At 38.2% G+C, this 21,867-nt stretch overlaps 1 protein-coding gene across 1 annotated transcript in view; it reads left to right on the plus strand.

Annotated features, from left to right (window-relative positions):
* The first annotated feature begins 236 nt into the window (after positions 1–236).
* The window catches only part of LOC149947969 (inactive dipeptidyl peptidase 10-like), a 55,822-nt gene continuing 34,191 nt past the window's right edge, over positions 237–21,867 (plus strand). The window contains exon 1 of the mRNA XM_090172447.1: positions 237–830. Within this exon, the coding sequence (XP_090028573.1) occupies positions 795–830 (36 nt within the window). The 5' untranslated portion in view covers positions 237–794. The remainder of the gene's footprint in view (positions 831–21,867) is intronic.

Genomic DNA, 21,867 nt, shown 5'->3' on the forward strand with positions numbered 1-21,867 from the left:
CCTCCTTAGTAGCGTATTAAAAAGACGGTAGGGAAGAATTCACAAACGTACTAGGAGGGGGGTCTATATTATTTTCCTTCCGACGCTCGCGGAGGGGGCTAGAAATGAAGGTGGAAACAAAGAAACCGCGAAATTGCGACAGGCCGCTGGCAAAGTTTGTCAATCGGTTGTTGAGACTGTGTAGATCCTAAATTCTCGGGTTAGGCCGCATGGCTGAGCGAAGATATTGCGCGTTGCCTTTCGTAGCCTTCCCTTTGGCCAGTGAACGAGTGGCAGAATGGTGCGTCGGGGAAAAGCCGGATAAAAGGAGCTAGGAGGGGGCCGTTTTGGAGGAGCGCAGTCTTCGCTGACGGAATTAAACGGGGTGGGCGGAGACGGCGGACGCAATTTCGGCGTAAGACCGAAATCGAGAAAACGGGAACCGGAGAGAGAAGAGTTCGGACGAAACACGGGGTCTCTCTCTGGCCGAGTTCCGGCTCCGGTACCGGCGACATTGTTGCGCCGTTGACACAATGCGTTACGGGAAAGGTTATCGAGACAGCGACCTCGGTCACCGTAAAAGAAAGACGAATCGCCTTCTCAATCCGACAATTTCTCGCCTCTTTTGAAGCGACCGCCGCCGACGACTGCTAATTGGCACGAGACATTTGGCCGAAGAAACGCGATTCGGACGCCGCTTTTGACCATCGAGGGGTCAAGTTGAGGAGAGAGCGGGGGCGTAGGGGCCACTTGCCCGGAAGAGCGATCTTCTCGAGCGCCCGCAAGACGGCTCGCCGAAGGGAGCGACTCGCGGAATGGCTGATGATGAGAAGGCCTATGCCGATGATGTGGTGAGTCTTTTAATGACAGTTTTATCGGAGCGTGACCCAATGACCCATTATTCGCCGCTAGTTGAGAGAAATCGCTCGGCTCCCCCCCCCCCCTCCCCCGTCCTGAGACCAAGTTCATTCTTTCAATGGCGCGTGGCGTGTTAGGCAAAATAAATATTTCACGTCTATTACGTGGTCGATACGGAGCGTTACAGCGTTATTAAAGCTTGAATGAATCTATTTTTAAAAATTAATTTAGAAGTGTGGCGAATTTAATTTAAAAGTTTTAAAATTACAAAATATATTTAATTATAATAAAATTGTTACAACCTCTTAGCGAAAGTGAAGGACTTGAGTTTTTTAACAGCTCGCGAAACGTTTAATCACCTTGTGATGTCCTTAACAATCTTATTAAAAATATTCTAGAAGCGATTGAATTCCCAACCCATTTTCAAGCTTGAATATTAAACCTGATTTTTGTTAATTCCACCGTAAGTTTATGGTGGTTTCAATACACACCAATAACGTTTAAGCCAACTTTTATGGAAGTGGTATTTGTAAGGTAATGGAATTGATACATATTTTGCAATGAACCCTGAAATATTTTTACTTTAAGTTTTGTGAATCCCGGTTATAATCAATAATTAGCTACAATACGATACAAACTATGGTAAATGTATTCGTAGACCTTCCATATAATCATGATTCACTTAGCACTTTAAGTAATTTAAATGTAGTTTTTATCCTTTTATTGAAATAAGCTTATTTTGTTCATAAAAAAATCTGAAAAACAGTGAAAACAAAATGTACATTAAAGTAAAGAATACAAAAATAAGACCCCGATGGGTAACACGAAAATCACTATAATTTATTAAGTAGGCTTAGCGATAATTTATAAAATTGAAACTTTATTTCAATATATAGATTATTATAAGATAGCTTCGTATTATCATTCGCTTACGTGTAATATTGTTGGTGTTTTTTCTTTGTTTTTTTTTTCAATTATAAAATAAGAACACGAAAGAAAATATCCATAACGTTATAATGTAAATATTGAGTTTTGAATAATCGCGAGGCGAATCCTTACGAATACATTAACGAATAGCTCGGTACAGGAGGGGAAAAACAAATATTTCAATCGATTCTTCGTGAGGAAAACAACGTTACGTGATCGCGGCTGTAAAACTGTGTCAATAATCGGGTTTTTTTTCCCGTATTCTTTTAAATTATTATTTAGATGAGGTCCGTTCTATAGCGTCCCCCGGGACCCTGAATACTTCACTCATTAACTTTTCTAACCCACAAACACGTTTTCGGAGTTTCGAACGTAGTTAAAAATTTTATATTATTATTCTCAAGCTTGGTGAAAATTTCCATTATAAACCCGGGTTCTTTGGTGGCTGCCGCCGTTGGGATTATTCCTAAATGCCACTTTCGAGCCATTTTCCGGCTTGCCTTGGAATGACGTCGAATGCCGTTCCCTCGTAAAACGCTTTCCGCCAGCGCCCCCTACGAGCGATGTTGCCAACCCTTTCTTCTCGTGCCACCATCTTACGTTTTTTTCTAGAATTTTTCACTCAAGCGGCTTCAAAGTGTATTTTCGGTGACAAGCTTATTTAGACACCCAAGAACTTTCTTTGAAGCGTCGAAGGCCTTTGGTATCGCTCTTAATGTGGCACCACGAAACGCTAATGCATTTCCTTCCTCGCCACGCCCCTTTCGTCAGTTCCCCTGGCGGTGAAAAAACATACTCGTACGCGGTAGAGAGAAAAAAGCTCATTTTTACGAGTAGAAGTGGCTTAATGAATATGAATAGCTTTTACGATATTATAACTACCTTTGTTTTGTCTTATAAAAATGAATTTGAACGCCTTAATAAATCAAGAAGCCAAAGTCGTTTATTAGGTTTAATGTACGGGGATTTCTAGGAGTATATTAAGTTAATGTAAATAAATTATATCATCGGCTCGCGAACGTCGGAACTCGGAACGCTGAAATTACATTATTCCGTTAAAGTCGTAAATGCTATTTTTTTTCGGTGCCATTTTGAAGTTGGCCATTCTTTGTTAAAATAATGTTGTAGATTTAAGATGATTTGTGAATCAGAATACGCTTAAAGCAAACATTGTCTTTAACATAAGAAAATATAAAATTCATCTTAACAACAAATTCAGTTTCTTACTATTTAATCTATTATCCTTTGTTCAGAATTTAGGACGTATTTACTATTGATACGGATTTGAATTCAAATTACAGTCAAAACAAACTAGAGGTTGGTAACGGTTAATCATTATCCATGTTTAAATTGATTTTTTCGGGAAAAAAATGTAATCAAAGAAATTTACCGGTTAATATTTCGGAAAATGATTAAAAAACATGTATTATTCGTAAAATTTGAGCTTTTTATCGAAAAAACGACGTTTTTCCAATTAATTTTACAAATTTATCAAATATTAATCGGATAATACAGAAATATAAATTACTTGATCAAAACGTTTTACGAATAATTTTGGGAGCTTTATCTATTGAATAAAGGTTAACCATCCCCGACCTCTAAAACAAACAAACCTTACGAAAATGACTCGATGAAATGTCCAAATTGGGATCCAACTGCAATTAAGACACATTTAGTTTAAATTCAATTATGTTGGTATCATTGATAATTTTCATCAAACCGTGATAAAGTCAAATTTCGTACATTACATTTGGATCAAACGTATGTTCACATTTTGGATTTTGGTTTTCGACAAAGTCAAATTTTCGATATAATTTCGCGATAAAACTTGATGAAGCATTTTCGTGAATTTTATAAACATTGGACAGCGCCACCGGTGACCACGCGAAACCAGCTGATATAGGGGCTATATCCGTATCAATGTCTTAAATTAGATCTGTCGGCGCGTCCTTGTTGATAGTGGTGTAAAAGTGCTCACCCACGAAGTCACGCGAAAAACCGCGATGAGACACTTCCAACAATGTCAGAGTTTCTTTTTTTCCGGGTAAACCGTGATAGATTGCCATCTTGATGGGTGGGGAGCTTTTTGAATTAGTGCTCATGATACGGCGTTAGCACCTGCCACCATCAGAGGTCGCTTTCCAGTAGCTGTCTTTATCCCCGACATTATTTTAGCGGATCTAATTTTAAACCATTTTCTTAGTCTGATTCCCATCGCTCTCTGACACAAAAGAAGGTTAAGACTGAGAATGTCTCTTCTTGTAATTGACTTAAAATATCTTGGAACCGTAGAGCTTTTAATTGGGGGGCGTTTCTTTGTTTGTTTGGAGCGCTTATTCTCAGAGAAAACAAGTACGTGTTTTTGGCATATTTTGAAGTAATTTTCCCAGTTGGCAAAACGAGATCCGGTTGCCAAAAATTAAATTTAATGACCTTTTAGTAGCCCGTTAAATTTGTCTTAGCTTAAGTGACTTGGAAAAATATGCGATAGAGTAGACAAGGACCACTCAATCCTACATACCTCAAAACGATTAATTGTATACTTGTAAATGTAAAATCATAAGAGTATAATATAATATAATGAACGTATAAATTTCTAATAATCAATTGAAAGATTTGAATAATATAAAATCAGTTGATATTGAAGATTATGTATCTATTTTTAAGTATAAATAAATTTTAATAATTTAATTTAATCGTATACAGTAGGGCTATATCGAGATAGGGTTTAAACTAACTTGTAAGTCCATTAGCTTCTAATCTATAAAATGGATTTCCCATCTGCCGGAGTCTACATACTCTAAAAATCAATATCAGCCGAGCTGTTTAATATGTAGGCCATGTGCACATGGATCTATCACGTATCCTTCAACCGAAGGTCCTTTATATATATCTATATAGCTATTTATGCCAAAACAAACAAACTACCCACTTAAGATGGCACTGTTGGGAAATAAAAAAAAATTATACGTTTACCGTTAATTTCCAGATTAAATAATTTAGAATTTCTAAGCATAAATAATTTAGAATTTAAGTTTACAATTTGAAAATCAGAGTGTGCTAGTGTACATAGGGACTGCGCGAATTAAGTATTATATAAAGGTGGTGGTTATTATTACAAAAAACGGGATATTTTAAACGTTTATTTGAACATATCGAGCCAAAATATATAAATAGACCATAAAATACCGATTTTTTATTTTTGCGTGAAAAAGCCAACTTTCTACTCAAACAAAGATACTTCTCTGTTGGATCGCGATACTGGAATAGAGTGTTTTTCGGCATTGAGACTCGGGAGGTTTTAATAGGGGTTTTTCTCCAGAAGGAAGGCCCGGGTGTTGCTTATAAAGAGTATTCCGTAAAAAGCGGGCTTATTTATTCAGAGGCACCATGGGAGGCATCTTCTCTGATGCATCTGGGACCCGGGGATTAGCTCCCGTAATACACCCTGAAATACAAAGAAGGATTCGACGCCAAAAAAGAGAAAACTACGCTATGATCTGTAAGATAAATAGTGGAAAGTACCGCCTTTAATTGCCATAAATAGATCTTGTTTCTTCCCTGGTACAAATATAGTTTCGAGAAATGAACAAAAAAAATGGAATAGTTAAAAGTGTAAATACTAAATAACTGATAATCCATTAATATAGAGTGGTCAGATTAATCGATACTGATTATAACGTAATTTTAATAAATATTTAGGAACTAGATTCCACAAATAATGTTTAGAAATAGTTTCCGGATGAAAAAATAAAAATAGCAAAAAGTAAATCGTAAAAGCCGTTTATTTTGCTATAATAAATTGAGCAAAAATCGATCTGCTAAAATCAATTCCGGAAGGTTTCATTGTATTTATTCCCGGTAATTAATGGACAAATAGACTAATCAATTTCCGCCCATTAATTTACCGAGTCTGTCGTTCAAATCATAAAGCCTTACAACTACCGGTATTAAGGAATTTAAGAGGTTGATTTGATTTTATTGTGATTATTTTTTTAACAACCATTATGATATAATTAAGATGGTTCGAAAGAAACTTCGCATTAAGGCTGTTAGGATGAATTTTCACTTTGGGGTTAATTAAAAGAAATTGAAATTTCAAGAAACAAGAAATTTTCCATTAAAAGATAATATTTAGAGAAATATGGGTCTGCTTACGTGTGACGTTCTTTATACGACACGTAGATATCTTTATTATAGTGTATTTTAGGGAATTGTAAGACAAACAAAGTAGTTATTTAAATGAAGCGTGAAATATATATTGTAAATATTTTGATCTTAAAATTCCTTTAATTAAAGGATCACCGAATCGTCTGAAAAATTCTATCCGAATTTTGCTCTCCTTCCGTCAATTTAGCTTTTATCTTTTCTGACGCGTGTGATATACACCTAAGATAATTTAGGAAAGGATTAGAATCTGTAGTTTCGGAAATAGAACCAGCCTGAATGGCGAAAACAACGAAAAACCTTGGAAAAGGTTTCCCGTTTCATAAATATTAAAATCTTTAAGGTCCATATTAATAATATAATTTAGCAATTTGGAAGAAGAAGCTCGTAGGTTAAAAGCGGCCGACTGCTCGGCCACTTTTCCGGGAATTGTATTTTCGGAAGTAGGTTAGTCCTAGCTTTAAATTGAGCGCTCTCTACTCCTCCACTTAACCCTCTTTGCTTACGCGCCGGTTTACTAAATTACTGGTAACATCTTGATTTTGGCACCCTTCTCCTAAATTTCCCTATATATCTAGCAAAGTCTCAACCCTTGGCTCCAATTACAACGACGCGAAAATAGCCCTGGAAATAATGCTTAACAGGCTAATAAAGTATATCTGAAGTTAAGTAAACATTTTTAAGCTCTACCTCCCCCCCCCCCCACCCCCACCAACGTACGCGCTTAGTTGACGTCATGATGACGTAATAGTCTATATAGCTATACACTCTTTTATATCCTTATTTGTGAGAGCTGCCATTTTATTACAGGTCTGATTTCAAATAGTGCATGCAAGGCTGATGAGCACGTGCAGGTGCCCTTGCCTGTACTATTTTAAATTAGGCCTGTAATGAAATGGCCGGTTTCGTTTCTTGTTTTCTAATGATCGACAGGGTATTTCGACAATTCCTCCATCAAATATTTCCACCCTTGATCGACTGAGGTGGGCTGATTCGGTATTTCGCCCTAAGTACTTCGAACGCTAGATGTCGCTGTTATAACGTCTCGCGTTCTCATGGGCTCTTATACGCGATGTTTTACTCTGACGTAACGAGGCATGTCGTAAAAACGGGAAATTCGCCTCAGGGACGATTACGGCCGGTCTTAGCCAGAGCGACTTGATAAAGGTATACGACAGCGCGCCGTTTCAGACCTAAAACTACGTACGTTACCATGGTAACACTAAGGCCCTTCAAATATCTTGTCTCAAACGAAATGGAGCTCCCGGTGCTTGCTTCCATCTCTCTCTCTCTCTCTCTCTCTCTCTCTCTCTCTCTCTCTCTCTCGAATCCGCGTATTGTGTACAGTACGGTAGTCAGCAGCTGACGTGTTACTCCAAAACGGTTCGAAATTGCAGAGTGAGTGCAGCCATAGAGCCGATGCCGTCTCGGAAATCGCGAAGGCCATACGGTACATATTTATGTATGTGTATATACGCACACATCTATATATACACAGAATGAGAGAGAGAGAGAGAGAGAGAGAGAGAGAGAGAGAGAGAGAGAGAGAGAGAGAGAGAGAGAGAGAGAGAGAGAGAGAGAGAGAGAGAGAGAGAGAGAGAGAGAGAGAGATAGAGAGAGAGAGAGAGAGAGAGAGAGAGAGAGAGAGAGAGATAGAGAGAGAGAGAGAGAGAGAGAGAGAGAGAGAGAGAGAGAGAGATAGAGAGAGAGAGAGAGAGAGAGAGAGAGAGAGAGAGAGAGAGAGAGAGAGAGAGAGAGAGAGATAGCTATGAGAGAGAGAGAGAGATAGCTATGAGAGAGCAGAAAGAGAGAGAGAGAGAGAGAGAGAGAGAGAGAGAGAGAGAGATAGCTATGAGAGAGCAGAAACATCCACAGAAAGGCCTCTTATTGGAATCTATAAAGTTCAATCACGACTCTAATGTTAGTCTATCTCGGCTTCCGTATCATTCACCATTAGGCTCTGCGTGGAAACGCGCTTAAGGCGCTTTCCGTCTTCGAAAGGCTCGAGACGCCTCTGCCCAACGAGACGTGAAATTTCGAATGAATTTAACTGTATTGTTTTTTCTTCTGATATTACATTAGCGCTTTGAGAAACTATTTGAGCCCGCTTAGACGTTTTACGATCCTGGACTAAATCTATTTTACTATAGAAGAAGTTATTTTAATAATAATAATCAGCTAGGCTAATACCTAAGGCACCACCTTAGGCCTAACTCATCAAGTGACTTTTAAAGCCATTAATTCAGGTGGCCGGGTTAAATTGCGTAGGAGGGTGGTTGCAAGCCCTTCATGCCACGCGAGCCGAAAGCCCCCTACACTAACTAAATCTTTTTGACTATAGAAGAAGTTATTTTCAAAAACCGTAACACGAGCACCGACGTATAATTTATATAAGTTGATTAAAAATAGTTTAATTAGACATCCGAATATTCGTGTATTATTGACATGCCCGGGGCTTGTGGTCATTTTGTCTCTAATATTTATACTAAACATTGGTTTATAGGACTGCTTTATACATGATTCCGAGCAGTGCCTTTGATCATTGTAGCGTGTTAAATAGGGTATAATACCTGTTTAAAGGCCCATTTTCATGCTCGCTGGTAGCGGATAAAAATTGTCAAAATTCGCATCCGCCACTCGCAAGCGTGAAAATAAAGCTAAAATATCTGTTGGAAACAGATTGACGCGGAAAGTGAAAAATTGTGTAGCGGAAGCGGATTTTGTCGATTTTTACCCGCTACCAGCGAGCATGAAAATGGGGCTTAAGGCATTAAAAGTAGCTATATGACTTGGGCCTAAGGTCACTGGGTATTAGCCCAGCTGATTATTATTATTATTATTATTAAATGAAGTATGATATAATTTTCTAGCCAAGTTAAAAAATAAAACAACGGTTTTGTTTAATTTTGCACAATATTTTTTTTTTAATTGTGCAAAATAAAAAACCGTTATTTTATTTTTTAACTTGTAATTTATGCACAAGTATCCAAAACCAATTTTATTGTAATTTTTCAGCATTTCATTTGAGAATCAAAATGAGATCAAATGAATGCTAACTCAGCTCCCAATTAGCCCATGACAGACGTACTCCTCCTTTGCAATACCTTATCCTGAGACATAGCTTTGGAAGTTCGCCATTTATATATATTATATATTATAGCATTTCTCACAGAAATACCGGGGCGTAAGAAGAATTTATAAAAATGAATTTTCAAGCTCGCTTCCGAAAGAAAATTGCTATCAGAAAAAAGAATTACGGTTTTGTTGAATTAATCTAAATAAACTTTAATGGAATTTAACGGATAGAACTGAGCGTGTTTTCCTTTCGGGAACAACGAAGTGGTTCTCTCGGAGAAGAGCTAAAAAATGGAGTCTCGGGTCGGCATACCACGAAAGAGCTCTCATAAACCATAACGTACAATTGCCCACATTTTTGTTTTACTGCCAAACGTCTTTTACGACTATTACACCGCGCGCGAAGAAGAATAGATTCGATTCAGGTGCATGCGCGAAAGGATGTTCCATTATCATTTTTATTCCTACGCTGGCGTGGCTGCGACCAACCGCGTTTATTAAAGATTCCTGAAAGTTTTCTGTTGAATTTATGGGACACGCTCCTATTTTTATCGCGCTGTTTATCGACTGCCGACGCTAGCTATAGAGTATGCCTCTTTATTATAAAGACGGAGGGGGGGGGGGGCTACGGAAAAGCTTGTAACGTTATTTTCGCGTGCCGCCGACAATCATTCGGTGCCTTCCATTCAACGTATCCCTATAAGCCACCTTTCGTCACGGACTCTCTGGATCCATACTCGGAGTCACGTGTTGACCGGGTTCACTCGGTCATGCACAAACAAGCTACGTGCACTGTGCTCACGCTGTGCCCGGTTCGCGCCGTTTTCCGCAATTTTAATCACTACTTCTTTTTAGTTTATTTGCTTTAAGGACTCGCGAAGGTCAATAAGCCGAAATTGTTCCGAATTATATATAGATGTTATAAAACCAACAACGGTAATTGTCTTTGCGAGAAACGTGTCGTTTGACCTTAAGATAAGGTCAGACAAAACTTCAAATAGGAGGGTATAATAATAATAATAATAATAATAATAATAATAATAATAATAATAATAATAATAAAAATAATAATAATAATAATAATAATAATAATAATAATAATAATAATAATAATAATAATAATAATAATAATAATAATAATAATAATAATAATAATAATAATAATAATAATAATAATAATAATAATAATAATAATAATAATAATAATAATAATAATAACCACCTAATACCAAAGGCACCACCAAGTCATCTAACGACTTATAATGCCTTAAACAGGTGGCCGGGTTACAATGCGTATAGAGGGGGGTGGAAAGCCCTTCATGCCACGCGAGCCAACAGCTCCCTATACACTAACTATTACCGTTAGTTTTTATGGAAAGGGTAAAACGAAGAACTTGTCGGAAAACCCCTTCAACCAGTGGGGAGAGAACTTGAAAACTCTACGCAGAAGTGATACCGAGTTTTCACTGACAAGGAGACTACCCGAGGTGTTACACACCAATTTTGTTCAAACTCGGGGGATTGGTAGACCTTCATGTAACTTGAAAAATCCTAAAGGGATTTTATTCAATGGGCAACGTAAAATGTTTTTGACAACTTAAAATGGAAATTTTCCCATTGAAAATAACATGGGATTTTGACCGATTCCCCTGTTAAAATTTTTTTTTTAAATTGATCAAAATGTGACCAAATTGATTTTTTTCGTCAATTTTTATCAATTTTTTTATAATTTTTGTATTTTAATTTTTTTTTCAATTTTGTTAAATGTTTCACAGGGGGGACCCTTGGAATCGGTCAAAATCCCATGTTATTTTCAATTGGAAAATTTCCATTTTATGTTGTCAAAAACATTTTTCGTTGCCATGGCAAAACCGTTGCCCATTGAATAAAATCCCTTTAGGATTTTTCAAGGTACATGAAGGTCTACCAATCCCCCGAGTTTGAACAAAATCGGTGTGTAACACCTCGGGTCGTCTCCTTGTGAGTGCCACAAGCAGGAATAGCACCCGGCTCCTCTTGCGGCGATGCGAAAGTGCTAACCACTCCACCCACCCACCTTTAAAGCGGAAGCTGATAAAATCGGATCAGAGATCGGTGAGGAAGAAAGAGCCACCCAAATGTTCTTTACCAGAGTCTGCTCAAACCGTACCTTCACTCTTAGAATGCCAGCGCAACCGGCGGACTCTCTTGTAGTTTGATCATACCACAGTTTTACATCTGCCCCAACACTACGTTTGTGGTCAGTTCTGATTTCGTGTTTTTCCCGCTACAAACGACACTGAAAGTAGACTAAACTAAAGGCTATCAAGGTCCTGTTAAAAATTAGTTGACGCATGGACAGTGGATTTTTAAAAATCCACTGTCCATGGTTGACGTAAAATGCTACGGCACCGTCAACAACGGGTTAAATGTATCCCGTCAATAATGTGAACCAGATCGAGTCATTCTTAAATTGGATGTCCGAGGCCCGATTATTCGTGGCCTCGGTAGTCCAATGGTAGTGGCGTTGGGACGGTAACCCAAAGGTCGTAAGTTCGATTCCTACCCGAGGTGATACGATTTTTCTCAGTCATTCTGGTATGGAACAATACGCAGAGGTATTTTTTGATTTAAATGAAACTTCGAATTAAAGGTTTCATAATTAAACTAAATTTTTCCTTTAATCGTCAGTATCTGTTTAAGGTCCCGAAGGTAATATATATTAAAGGGGAATGGTCAAGCTTTTCCAAATATCGCCTAATATCAAAAGATCAACAAGACGTTCAAATATACTAACACGTACCTTATTTTGTCTTGAAAAAATAGTTTTGGGCCTACAAAGTTGAAACGCAAAATAACGCCAAGTATTTGGGTTTGAATTTTCGCCGCCATCTTAAGGTGTATCGCCAGCGCCAGCAGGACCTTATTGAGCGATTTGCGAACTATCCTAACATTTAAAATCGCGCAATTTAGGCTTAGGTCTCGTATAACTGGAAGGCGCCGCGCGTGCAAAACAAATCTTTCGCGTCTTCAGCAGCGCGCGCTTCTATGTTGTTTTTCTGTCTCACCGATTTCTCACCAGGTGTCGCAGCGGACGCGCGCTTTTCAATTTCCCAAAATTTCTTTATTTTATTAAAAATTAACCACTTTTTTACGCGGTTTTCGCCATAAATTTTAGTTTTTAACGGTCTATAGGGCTATCTAACTGGTTAAAGCTTGAACGTTCCCCTTTAATAAACATAATATCAGTTTACCTAAATAACGACAATTACCTTCATTTGTTTTTTCTTTTTCGTGGTCTCGACTACCTCTCCCGATATCATACCAGAGCTTTATCGATTAATCGATCAGAAATATTTTCCAAGAACCGCTGGTGATGACCTTGGCTCCGTATAATACACTCTGACGCCCCGTATTACTTGCCTTAAGCCCACCTTAATAGCCCCGGTCAAATATTACAAGGTCTCGCTACGTTATAAATTATGTAATACCACGCCTAAAATAAGAGGTTAAATATTTATATGCCTAAATTTGGACGACTCTTAATCATTTGGCGCAATCTACTTATTGCTACGAACGTTTATAACGTTCATTAGAAGGAAACTTATACTACTCTAAATTTATCTTTCCATTTTACAATTACCCTTTATTTAAATAAAAAAACAATTACAATGATTAGATAAAGTGAACCGTACAAATGTGACATATAAGATACGCTTGGCTACGAAATTCATTATGACAGTTAAATAACAAATATTCATATTATTTTAATTCGAAATAACTCCGGAGTTGGGCAGAAACTAAATGAATAACGCGACTAACTTTCCCGAAAGGTCAAATTCTCCGCGCTTCAAAAGCTGACAGCTCGTGAGAGGCAATATTTTCCAATGGTTTGAAAATTCTTCCACTTTGAGCACTCGGTTGCTTAAATCAATAATCATTAAAGAAGTTTGCAGGCGCGCGGTACCACGCTAAAACAAAATGAGAGAGGGGAAGAAAGCTTTCAGCCTTGTTATTTTCCTTTCTATTTAACAATTTGGAGCAACTTTTCTAATTTGCATTGTCTCATCTCCTTCAGTGTCCTTGTTGATTAATGGATCATCTTGGCGTGCGATGGAAAATAAAGTTCGCAAAATCTTGAGAGAATTCCACCGAGTCCTCGAGCGCGAAATGGAAAAGTGGCGTCTGACGAATAAGTCATTTCAACGCGATTATATTGCCCTTAAGAGCGTATTATTTCGGCCTTTTTCATTCGATCGTAAAGCCAGTTTTCGTGGCGCTTTCGGATAATCCTTTTGTAGACGGAATTTATCGGCATTCGTTACTGGGCGAAAAAGGACACATTGATTTTCAGATTGGATTTTTAGTCGCCGAAAGTCGCGGACTGGCCAAATGATTTTTCTACCCCTTTTTATCTTGATGACACATAATCGATAGGTTTACTTTTTTAAATTTTACGCTTTTCATCGCGATTTATCTAGAGATATACATAGTAACAAAAAATAAATAGATGTGATTAACAGGGTGTCATATAAAGATGAGATCTGTTTTCGTATAAATTTTTAAATATTTATGTAAATGTATTCCTTCAAAATTACTGCATTAATCATAACTATATTTTTAAGCAAGTATAGTCTTTTTGGTGTTTTTAGAATAAATTAATTACTGGATTAATAGTTAGAATGTAAAAGGAGAGAGAAAGATCTAGTTAAATTGATCGTCACATCAGCCCTTAAAATCCCAGTTTATGTAAGTTGGATATTTGCTTCGGGCGATTGTTAAATGTGCGTTCTGGCGGTACAGTTAAGAACTAACGGAAAACTAGGGTCAAATGGGGATGAGAAAAGGGGGAATGAACATAAAGCTAGTCCATGTTGTTGGCGCGTAAAGTTTTGTTTTTCGGAATTTAATTAGCAAGAATTGTCCTTCTTAATTCGAAGTTAATAGAAAATGAATTTTTCTTCATTAACTTATGAAACGATATTCATTTCTCAACTTAAAAAAAAATGAGAAAAATAATTGGATGTCGATTTTGTTTCTGGTACGTGTTTACCAAGGCTTAATAAACAGCCTTTGTATCACTATCAATTTCAGAATTTTGGTTTATGGAATGGTATAAAAAAAGTCCACTAATACGCTGTTTACTGCTGTATCTTTAATCACTTTTACACGATTTACTTAATCAGAGTTTTTTAATTTTTCCCAATAAAAATATAATCTAATGCTAAAAACTATCATAAAAAGTATTGTCGCGGCAAAAAAGACCTGTAAAAACTGAGATAGAACCGTCTGCTATATTTTTCAAAATTCAGAAGTGATATTGAAAACTACTAGATGGCGGTAGCCGTTTCCTTCTTGTGACGTTTTGACCCGAGTAAAATTCTGTCGGGGGAGGATAAATAGAGGATGAGCATTTAACAAGGGTCTTTCGGAGCTCCTTATAGGTATCACATGGGAACGGATTATCCCTGTGTTAATTAGTCCATGGTTGGATTGTCAGTTTTAACCAATGAAATATGGTTTGAAGCGAAAGAGTGACCTAGGAGCAACAAACACAAGGAGAACGCAGCTAGCCTTATAACACGCTAACGAAGGGTTGTGTACGAATTTCATTGGACGAGCGCCACGAGCCTTTACGATGAACGTTTTACGTACGGGGGGGAAGACAATTTCCGAATTTTCCCCTACCGACGGCAGCAGGCGCTAAAGCGTCTAGCCAATGAAAAACGTACACAAGAAAATCCACGACTTTTGACGGGTTGCGTTCTCCTTGTGTGGGGTGTTGTGTTTGTTGCTCCTAGTTGTGACCGTGGCTTAAGTACCAACGAACTGATTGTACAACTCCCGATTTAACACGGGAAGGATCCCTTGTAAAGTCCGTGGTTGGATCGAGCAGCCGCAACCCGCACCCTTTACACGCTTCTGCGAGGGATAGTGACGCGAGAACGATGACGGCGACCACAACTCAGAGGTTTTTATTACATAGCTTTGACCATTGCGTTTTTGTATGTATCTTCGAGCTTCGGTGATATGGAAGATAAAGTTGATATCGACATTGAACTCAATCCGCAAGTTACCTTACGTCTTTGGCCCATGTGTTCTTACCATATTCTTTTCACAAAAATGTTTTTCAGAAAGTAGCTGAATATTGTATGAACTATACTTTATTTGGGACATTATAGACGCGCCTAATTAAATTGTAAAAAAAAATGTGTATGTATATACTTTTGTTGGTCTAATTACTTAACATTAGTTCCGCAACGGAAAACTGGCTCGGTTTTTAAGTGGTATAAACAGATCGAAATACGTTAACGAATACAATGTACATAAGACATATTGGTGTAATGGCATTCCAGTTGTTATAAGTGGAAAAGAAAAGTAAAGTAATGAAAGTACAACATAAACGAGACAATCGTACTTTCCCGGCGTTTTGTTGGTCCCCTTGTCCTGCCTAATTTCCAATCGCCATAAAAGCCTTCGGGGAAAGAATCCACCGTGCTGATTCCGAACTTGGCTGCTTAGTATACGCGTGGACGTTGGATTTCCAAGTCAGCGGGGACCTTAAGCGGGCTTACGATTTCTTCATCAACGCCAATTACTGCCGCTGCTTGAGCCGTGAAGAGTCATCTTCTACGTTGATCGATCTGCCTCGGCACGAGCCTTTTTCCTTTTACGATCGTTCGCCATTTTCAAATACCTTTTTACATTTTAGGTTTTCTCTTTTTGCGTCTTCGCTTCCGTTTTGGAATTTCACTTACCGACTTCGTTTCGTTTTTGTTCGTGAAAATAGGACGTAAAAACTGTTGCCAGCAAAGTTAATATATGTTACGCGTACAAGTGACAATTAAGTAAATGGAATTACGAAAAGCATAACATTACGAAGAAGAAAATTGAACATTAACGTGATCGATCGAAGCCATATGATCCAAATGTCTATTGAGGTGGAAAGGATGAAGACACCATCATCGTATAAAAACCATTTTGAAGCTTTACGCTCCACTCTTTTCTGATATTTTTCATCAGTCACGATCGACACAGTTGGTCGACAAAGGAATTCTACAATCCAGAATCTCTGTGACAAAATTTCCAGCCTTTTTGTGGCCGCGATGACGATCAAAAGAAATGTTCGCGCGTATTATATTGATTTCCAAAATAATATAACTCTGGCATCGCGCACTTTCGCCGCTGTTGTGTGAGAATGTTTCATAATGCGCAACTCTATTCAACGGTGTCATCAATCTCACCACGGAATCACCAAAAGTTGCTCGCTCATCTTTAGAACGTATTTCTCATTCTTTCTTTATATCTAGTCTTTGGCAACGTTCACATTTACAATTTATCTTTCATCCCAAAGAATTTAAATAAAGGAGTCAAATAACCATTCAAAAAATTTAACTAAAGAACCGTATATTGTACTTTAATACTCATTAAAATAGTCCGTTACAAAAAGTAATTGGTGATCACTTGGTAAATACACGCGCTCTTAAAGGCACGTAGTACAACCAAAGGTAATAACGAACTCCGTAGCATAGATTATAATTCAGAGCAGTGATGGGCACTCTCCTCTCACCGTGAGATCAGTGAGAGCCACTGAGAGGAGGTGAGATGCTCTAAGCTTCCAATGGAGAGGAGCGTGAGATGAGTTTCCAAGCTATGAATTTAAGGGAGAGGAGAGTGAGTGGAAATAAGATTTTTCAAAGAATGTATTTGGAGTGTGAGCGAGGTTAATTTAATTAGTGAAATGCGATGAGAGGAGATCTGCTAAAAAGTTAGTTTGGGGTGGTGAGAGGAGGTGAGTTTGAGTTTAGATGTAAGAAAACCAAAACAAAGGAAATATAAAAACATTACCTTCTTGGAAATAATTACGTAACTTTGGCCAATAACAAAGCCCAAACGTACAATAACATAATATGCTGACGTTAGAAGGCTATAAAGAAGTTAAAGACAGTAAATCTAATGTAGCCACCGGCCAGTGATATTCGTTGATTTACCCCTGTGAGAACAGTGTGAGAATCTGAGAGGAGGTGAGATGGATAAAACTTCAAAAGGAGAGGAGCGTGAGAGGAGTTTCACAAAGTACGCGTTTCAGAGAGAGGAGATTGAAAGGAGATATTTTATGACTTCCATAAACGGAAAAGAGCGTGAGATGAGATCAGATTTTTCAACAAAATAGCGAGAGTGTGCGAGAGGTTAGATTAATTAGCGAGATTCGATGAGAGGAGATGAGATAAAAAGTTAGTTTACGGTGGTTAGAGGAGATGAGTTTGTGTTTAAAATTTTAGAAACGGGAATGAGGTGGAGTGAGAGTTATCACAAAATTTTCCAAAATGCCCATCACTGATTCAGAGTGCTTTGTAACGAAGCGATTACCCACTTCTGGAACGTGACCTCCAAAAAATCGGGATGCATCGGTTGCTATAGTTGGTTACCTCGGTAACTACAAAACTAATTTTTTCGGAGTTCCGGCGGTGGTGCCTTGCTGATGATTATTATTATTTATTTTATTTATTATAGAAAGAAATTATTAAAGAAAACGAGAAGTTGTTCGTAGTTTATATCAACGATGGAATGTGAAATATCTGTACTGGATAGATAACATATATTTGTTTCGCGTTTGATCTATAGATAATAAGGGCCTGGCAACGCGGTTAAGCCGCAAAACCTACCAGATTGGTCTTTTTTTTTCTGAGAGAAAATGATATTGCTTTTAGCGTCTTTAAAACAAATGCAGACCTTAAAAATTTGCGGTATACGGGCTTTAACGGAGTATTTATGTCATCTCCCATACGGCGGAAGATAAATCGTAAAATATTTCACTGTTGCGCCCTTCGTACCAAATTGTTCTTGGGGGGCATTCGGGGCGACGCGAGATCGTTCCGTTTGAAAGGTCATTCTAGGCAGCAACCTTTCCTAGATGGCATACCGGTACTTCTCCAAGCCTCGCCGTAGAAAAAAATGTCGGAGATAAAAACCTAAAGAATAGGCGTCCATAAATCCCTAAAGCATCCGTTTGGAGCCCTTATCATTTCTGAGCCGGAGTGTAAGCCGCTAGTTGAATTCGAGCCGAGCCCCGATGGCTGGTTCGAAGGCGCTTCCGGTTCGTACGACGAGAAACTCCCCCTGAAAATAACACGGTTGGACACGGCACCCCTGGTTTGACCAAAGTGTTCCTGTAATTTTTATTTCATCGCGCAGCTTCGGAGTCAGGTCCGCCGCGTCTTTTCTGGCGCTTTCATTCTGCTCTTCCCTCCTTTTCTGACCAGAGTTCGAGGGCCGACCATTTATTAGAAGACGTTTTTCTCGTCCTTAAAGCGACTCTCGTTCCCACGACTTTCGCTCTCCCTGTTAATATATGGTAGTGACGGATCTTCGCTTTTTCTTGGACATCTCGATCTCCTCTTTCCCCATCTATTCGGACTTGGCTGTCATTCGCGCAATTTTTCCCTCGCACTCTTCGGCGCGTATCTTTAAAGACAATCCATCAGAGGATTCCAATACCCCATCATTTCGACGATAGTAATTATACCATTCTCAGTTTCTTTTTCTTCATCGGTCTTTCCCGAGGAAGATGTCAACCGTTATAATTTGACGTTTGAGTAGTGATGATAAAAGCCCGAGTAACTTCGCGATGATTATGGTGGCCTAGAGCTCACAACCCTACTATCATGATTTTCGTTTTCATTTTAATTACTCTTTTTGTGATAATTGAGTTTACAGGCAACCGAAAATTATAGGGAAATGTTTTGTTCGTACTCGACCTCCAATTAGTCGATAATCAAGTCTTGAAATTTCACTAATACCGGAATAATTTATTATCATCAAAGTTTTTCATTCATAAAGTTGATCCAGTTCCTTTAAACTGATTTGAAAATCACACTAGCCAAATATAGATAGTCGCCCAAGGGAGAATACTAGCCAGACAATCTTCAACCGGGCTAGAACTGATTTGATAATAATGGTCGCGTAATTTGGCCAAATAAAAACTGACCTCTGTAGCCCGGGAATGACGAGAGTCGAATCTTTGATAAAACCGAGATGACGAAGAGCGTCATTTTCACGTTAAGAGAGAATCGGGTCTCGTTCGCGCTTAACTGAACTATAAATTCGCTTCTTTGACAGTCTGATTTTTAGGGAAAATGACAAAATGGATGGACGGGTTGTGGCAAAACGCCAAAGCTTTCCCGGAACATTTTTCGCTCTCCGGAACTCATTTTTGTTTTACGCTGGTCGGTCACATAAAAAGGAACGCGTTGCCGTCAAACTAAAAAAACTGACGACATATGATATCGGTTTCCTAACTATGAAGGGAACCGCTTTCAAAATCGCTCAGCGCCGAGGAAGAGAGCCATTACGTCGCTGCAACGTTGGAGGGAAACGTTTCTGGCTCAATCTCCAGCAGCACTCTGCAACGTAAGACGAAGGAAATTTATTTCGCTACCAGCCTATACTAGGTTGCAACCTTAGAAGGGTATACATTCTAGTACGGATAGCGCGATAATGTTATCACCCATTTCCGGTACCAAATCGGCTGGAATTTCCAATTTGGATGGTTTATTGTAGTGCGTGATCTTCAGTAATTTACATAGAATATTTTAGTTGTCAAAAACGTTTTCGGTTGCCATGGTAAACCTATAGCCCATCGCATTTATTCCCTTTGGGGTTTTTTTAAGTTACGTGAAGGTCTACTTAATCCCTGAATTTAAAGAAAATCGGCGAGTTACACCTCGGGTAGTCTCCTTGTGAGTATAGTGATCCAACTGCTCAGAAATTTCCCGAAAAAGAAATGGTTTTTACAGACAGTTTGACGTTGTATTTGTATCGAGACTACAGTGTTGTTAGTTCGCAACATTAACGACACGGTCGCCGACAACCAACCACTTTCATTCTGAGTGCATAAACCACTCAATACACCTACTTTAGACGGTGAGTCTTATCTAATGATATGAATATGAGACTTTGGGATGCGTAAAGTCGACAAATCCTAAACCAACTTTATGTTACAAGCAAAGCAAGAAGATAGAATACTTATAAATCTGGCGAGAAAAAGCAAGATTCCTTACCAAGTTAACGTGTCTGGTTTTGCAGAACTCATTTAGCTTTGACTGTTATCATTAAATGTAGACATATTACCATAAGTGTATAATATTTTACATAAGTGTGACACTTCAATCTAGTGCTCGGAATTCGTGTAATTTTTATCCATTAGATAAGGTGTATTTTAATATTCATGGGTTTATCCATTTTGATGAAAATAGACCTTCTTATTATCTACAAATTCAGATAAAAGGAAAACTATATCGAAACGTGTAATTTTATACGTTTCACCTCTGACCCCTCTTATCTACAAAACGTTCAAATAATATAAATAAAGTGTCGAGTAGGTTCACAATTCCATTATCCATGGATAAATCTAAATGTACATCGACTAAGCTTGTCCAATTAGGAGGTCTACCTTTAAAAAAATATTGATCGTTGGATAAATTATCCAATAAATAAAGTAGACATATCCTTTCAGTTAAAAACAAAAAAACTTTATCTTATTCGTTTTCGTAATGTATACTTTGTTTTTTCAAATGAATATTGAATCGGTCAATCTATTTGTTTTATCCGATTATTTGTTACGCGGGAGGTCACGTATTTTGGTAGATTTCACTAGTGAACTCAACTCCGAAACGGACGGTTTTCGGTTTGGTTTCTTTTCGCAAACGGAAGCATGGTAGGCACTTCTAGACTGCGAAGTGACGTGTGGAAACATTATAAAGTGTCGCTTAGATCATCCGAAGACGGTAGTTCAAAATACAAAGTGGCTCAATGCCTCTACTGCGCGGAGGAAGTAAAAGCAAAATTATATATTTCTTTTGAGAAAGGTATACATCGCTCTGTACTGACAAGGAGACATCCCGAAGTGTAACCCACCGATTTTGTTCCAACTCGGGGGATTGGTAGACCTTCATGTAACTTGAAAAATCCTAATGGGAATTTATTCAATGGGCAACCGTTTTACCATGGCAACGAAAAATGTTTTTAACTGAAATAAAATGCAGTAATTTACAGTATCTCCCCAATTTTTGTTTCAGTTCGGTTCCTACTATTTTTCGGTTAAAATTTGTCTTGATCGGTTCGGTTCCGGTTCCTTTAAGAACCGGCAACCCAAGTAAGTTGGCGACCCATGGGCCCTACGCTAGCTTTGGACGAAGCAAACGATCCCGAAAGTACGCGGATTAAATATTTCGTACCCTTAAAGGGAATATAACCTCAAGTCATTTTTTATGTTTTTAATGCTTTTTCATGTAAGCAATTTTGGCGGGAAGTCACTAAACAACGCCAAAAATATATAAAGTCATAGGAGGGAGCGGGAAATATTCGAAGTTTGGTGTTCCACACCTAAAACCTGAGGTTATGTTCCCTTTAAGATGTCATTTTTAAGACTAATTTCCCCTCCGTCAAAACGTGTTCTGTTCCGTCCTCTACCATTATCCAAAGACGAGTGCTGGTGAGACGACGGGTCACGGACCAGACTACGGTTTTACGTCGGGGTAGTAAATCTTCGCTTCATGTGAGTAATAAAACTCACCCAATGACTCTCGAAATTAACTTATTGAAAAGGTTTAAGAACAATTAAATTTCAAAAGTTACAATTCCCCATACCCCAAAATTACGTCTCTTATCCAAGGACCTACAATGTATTTTTCGCATCATACTTTTAAAAGTAGCCAAATCTGGCGGGAAAACTTTGCAACTGGCAACTTGAATCGAAAAAAGGAAGAATGAGAGACCTTTGTTCTTTATCCGTGGATAATCTTGCAATATCCATAAATAACTATGAAGTGAACATTATTTAATAGATAGTAACTTAAAAAAAGTACAAAACTGTATGTTCAA

Source organism: Leiobunum rupestre, chromosome 4 (assembly GCF_980474605.1).
Source record: "Leiobunum rupestre chromosome 4, qqLeiRupe1.1.hap1, whole genome shotgun sequence".
Classification (NCBI taxonomy): domain Eukaryota; kingdom Metazoa; phylum Arthropoda; class Arachnida; order Opiliones; family Sclerosomatidae; genus Leiobunum; species Leiobunum rupestre.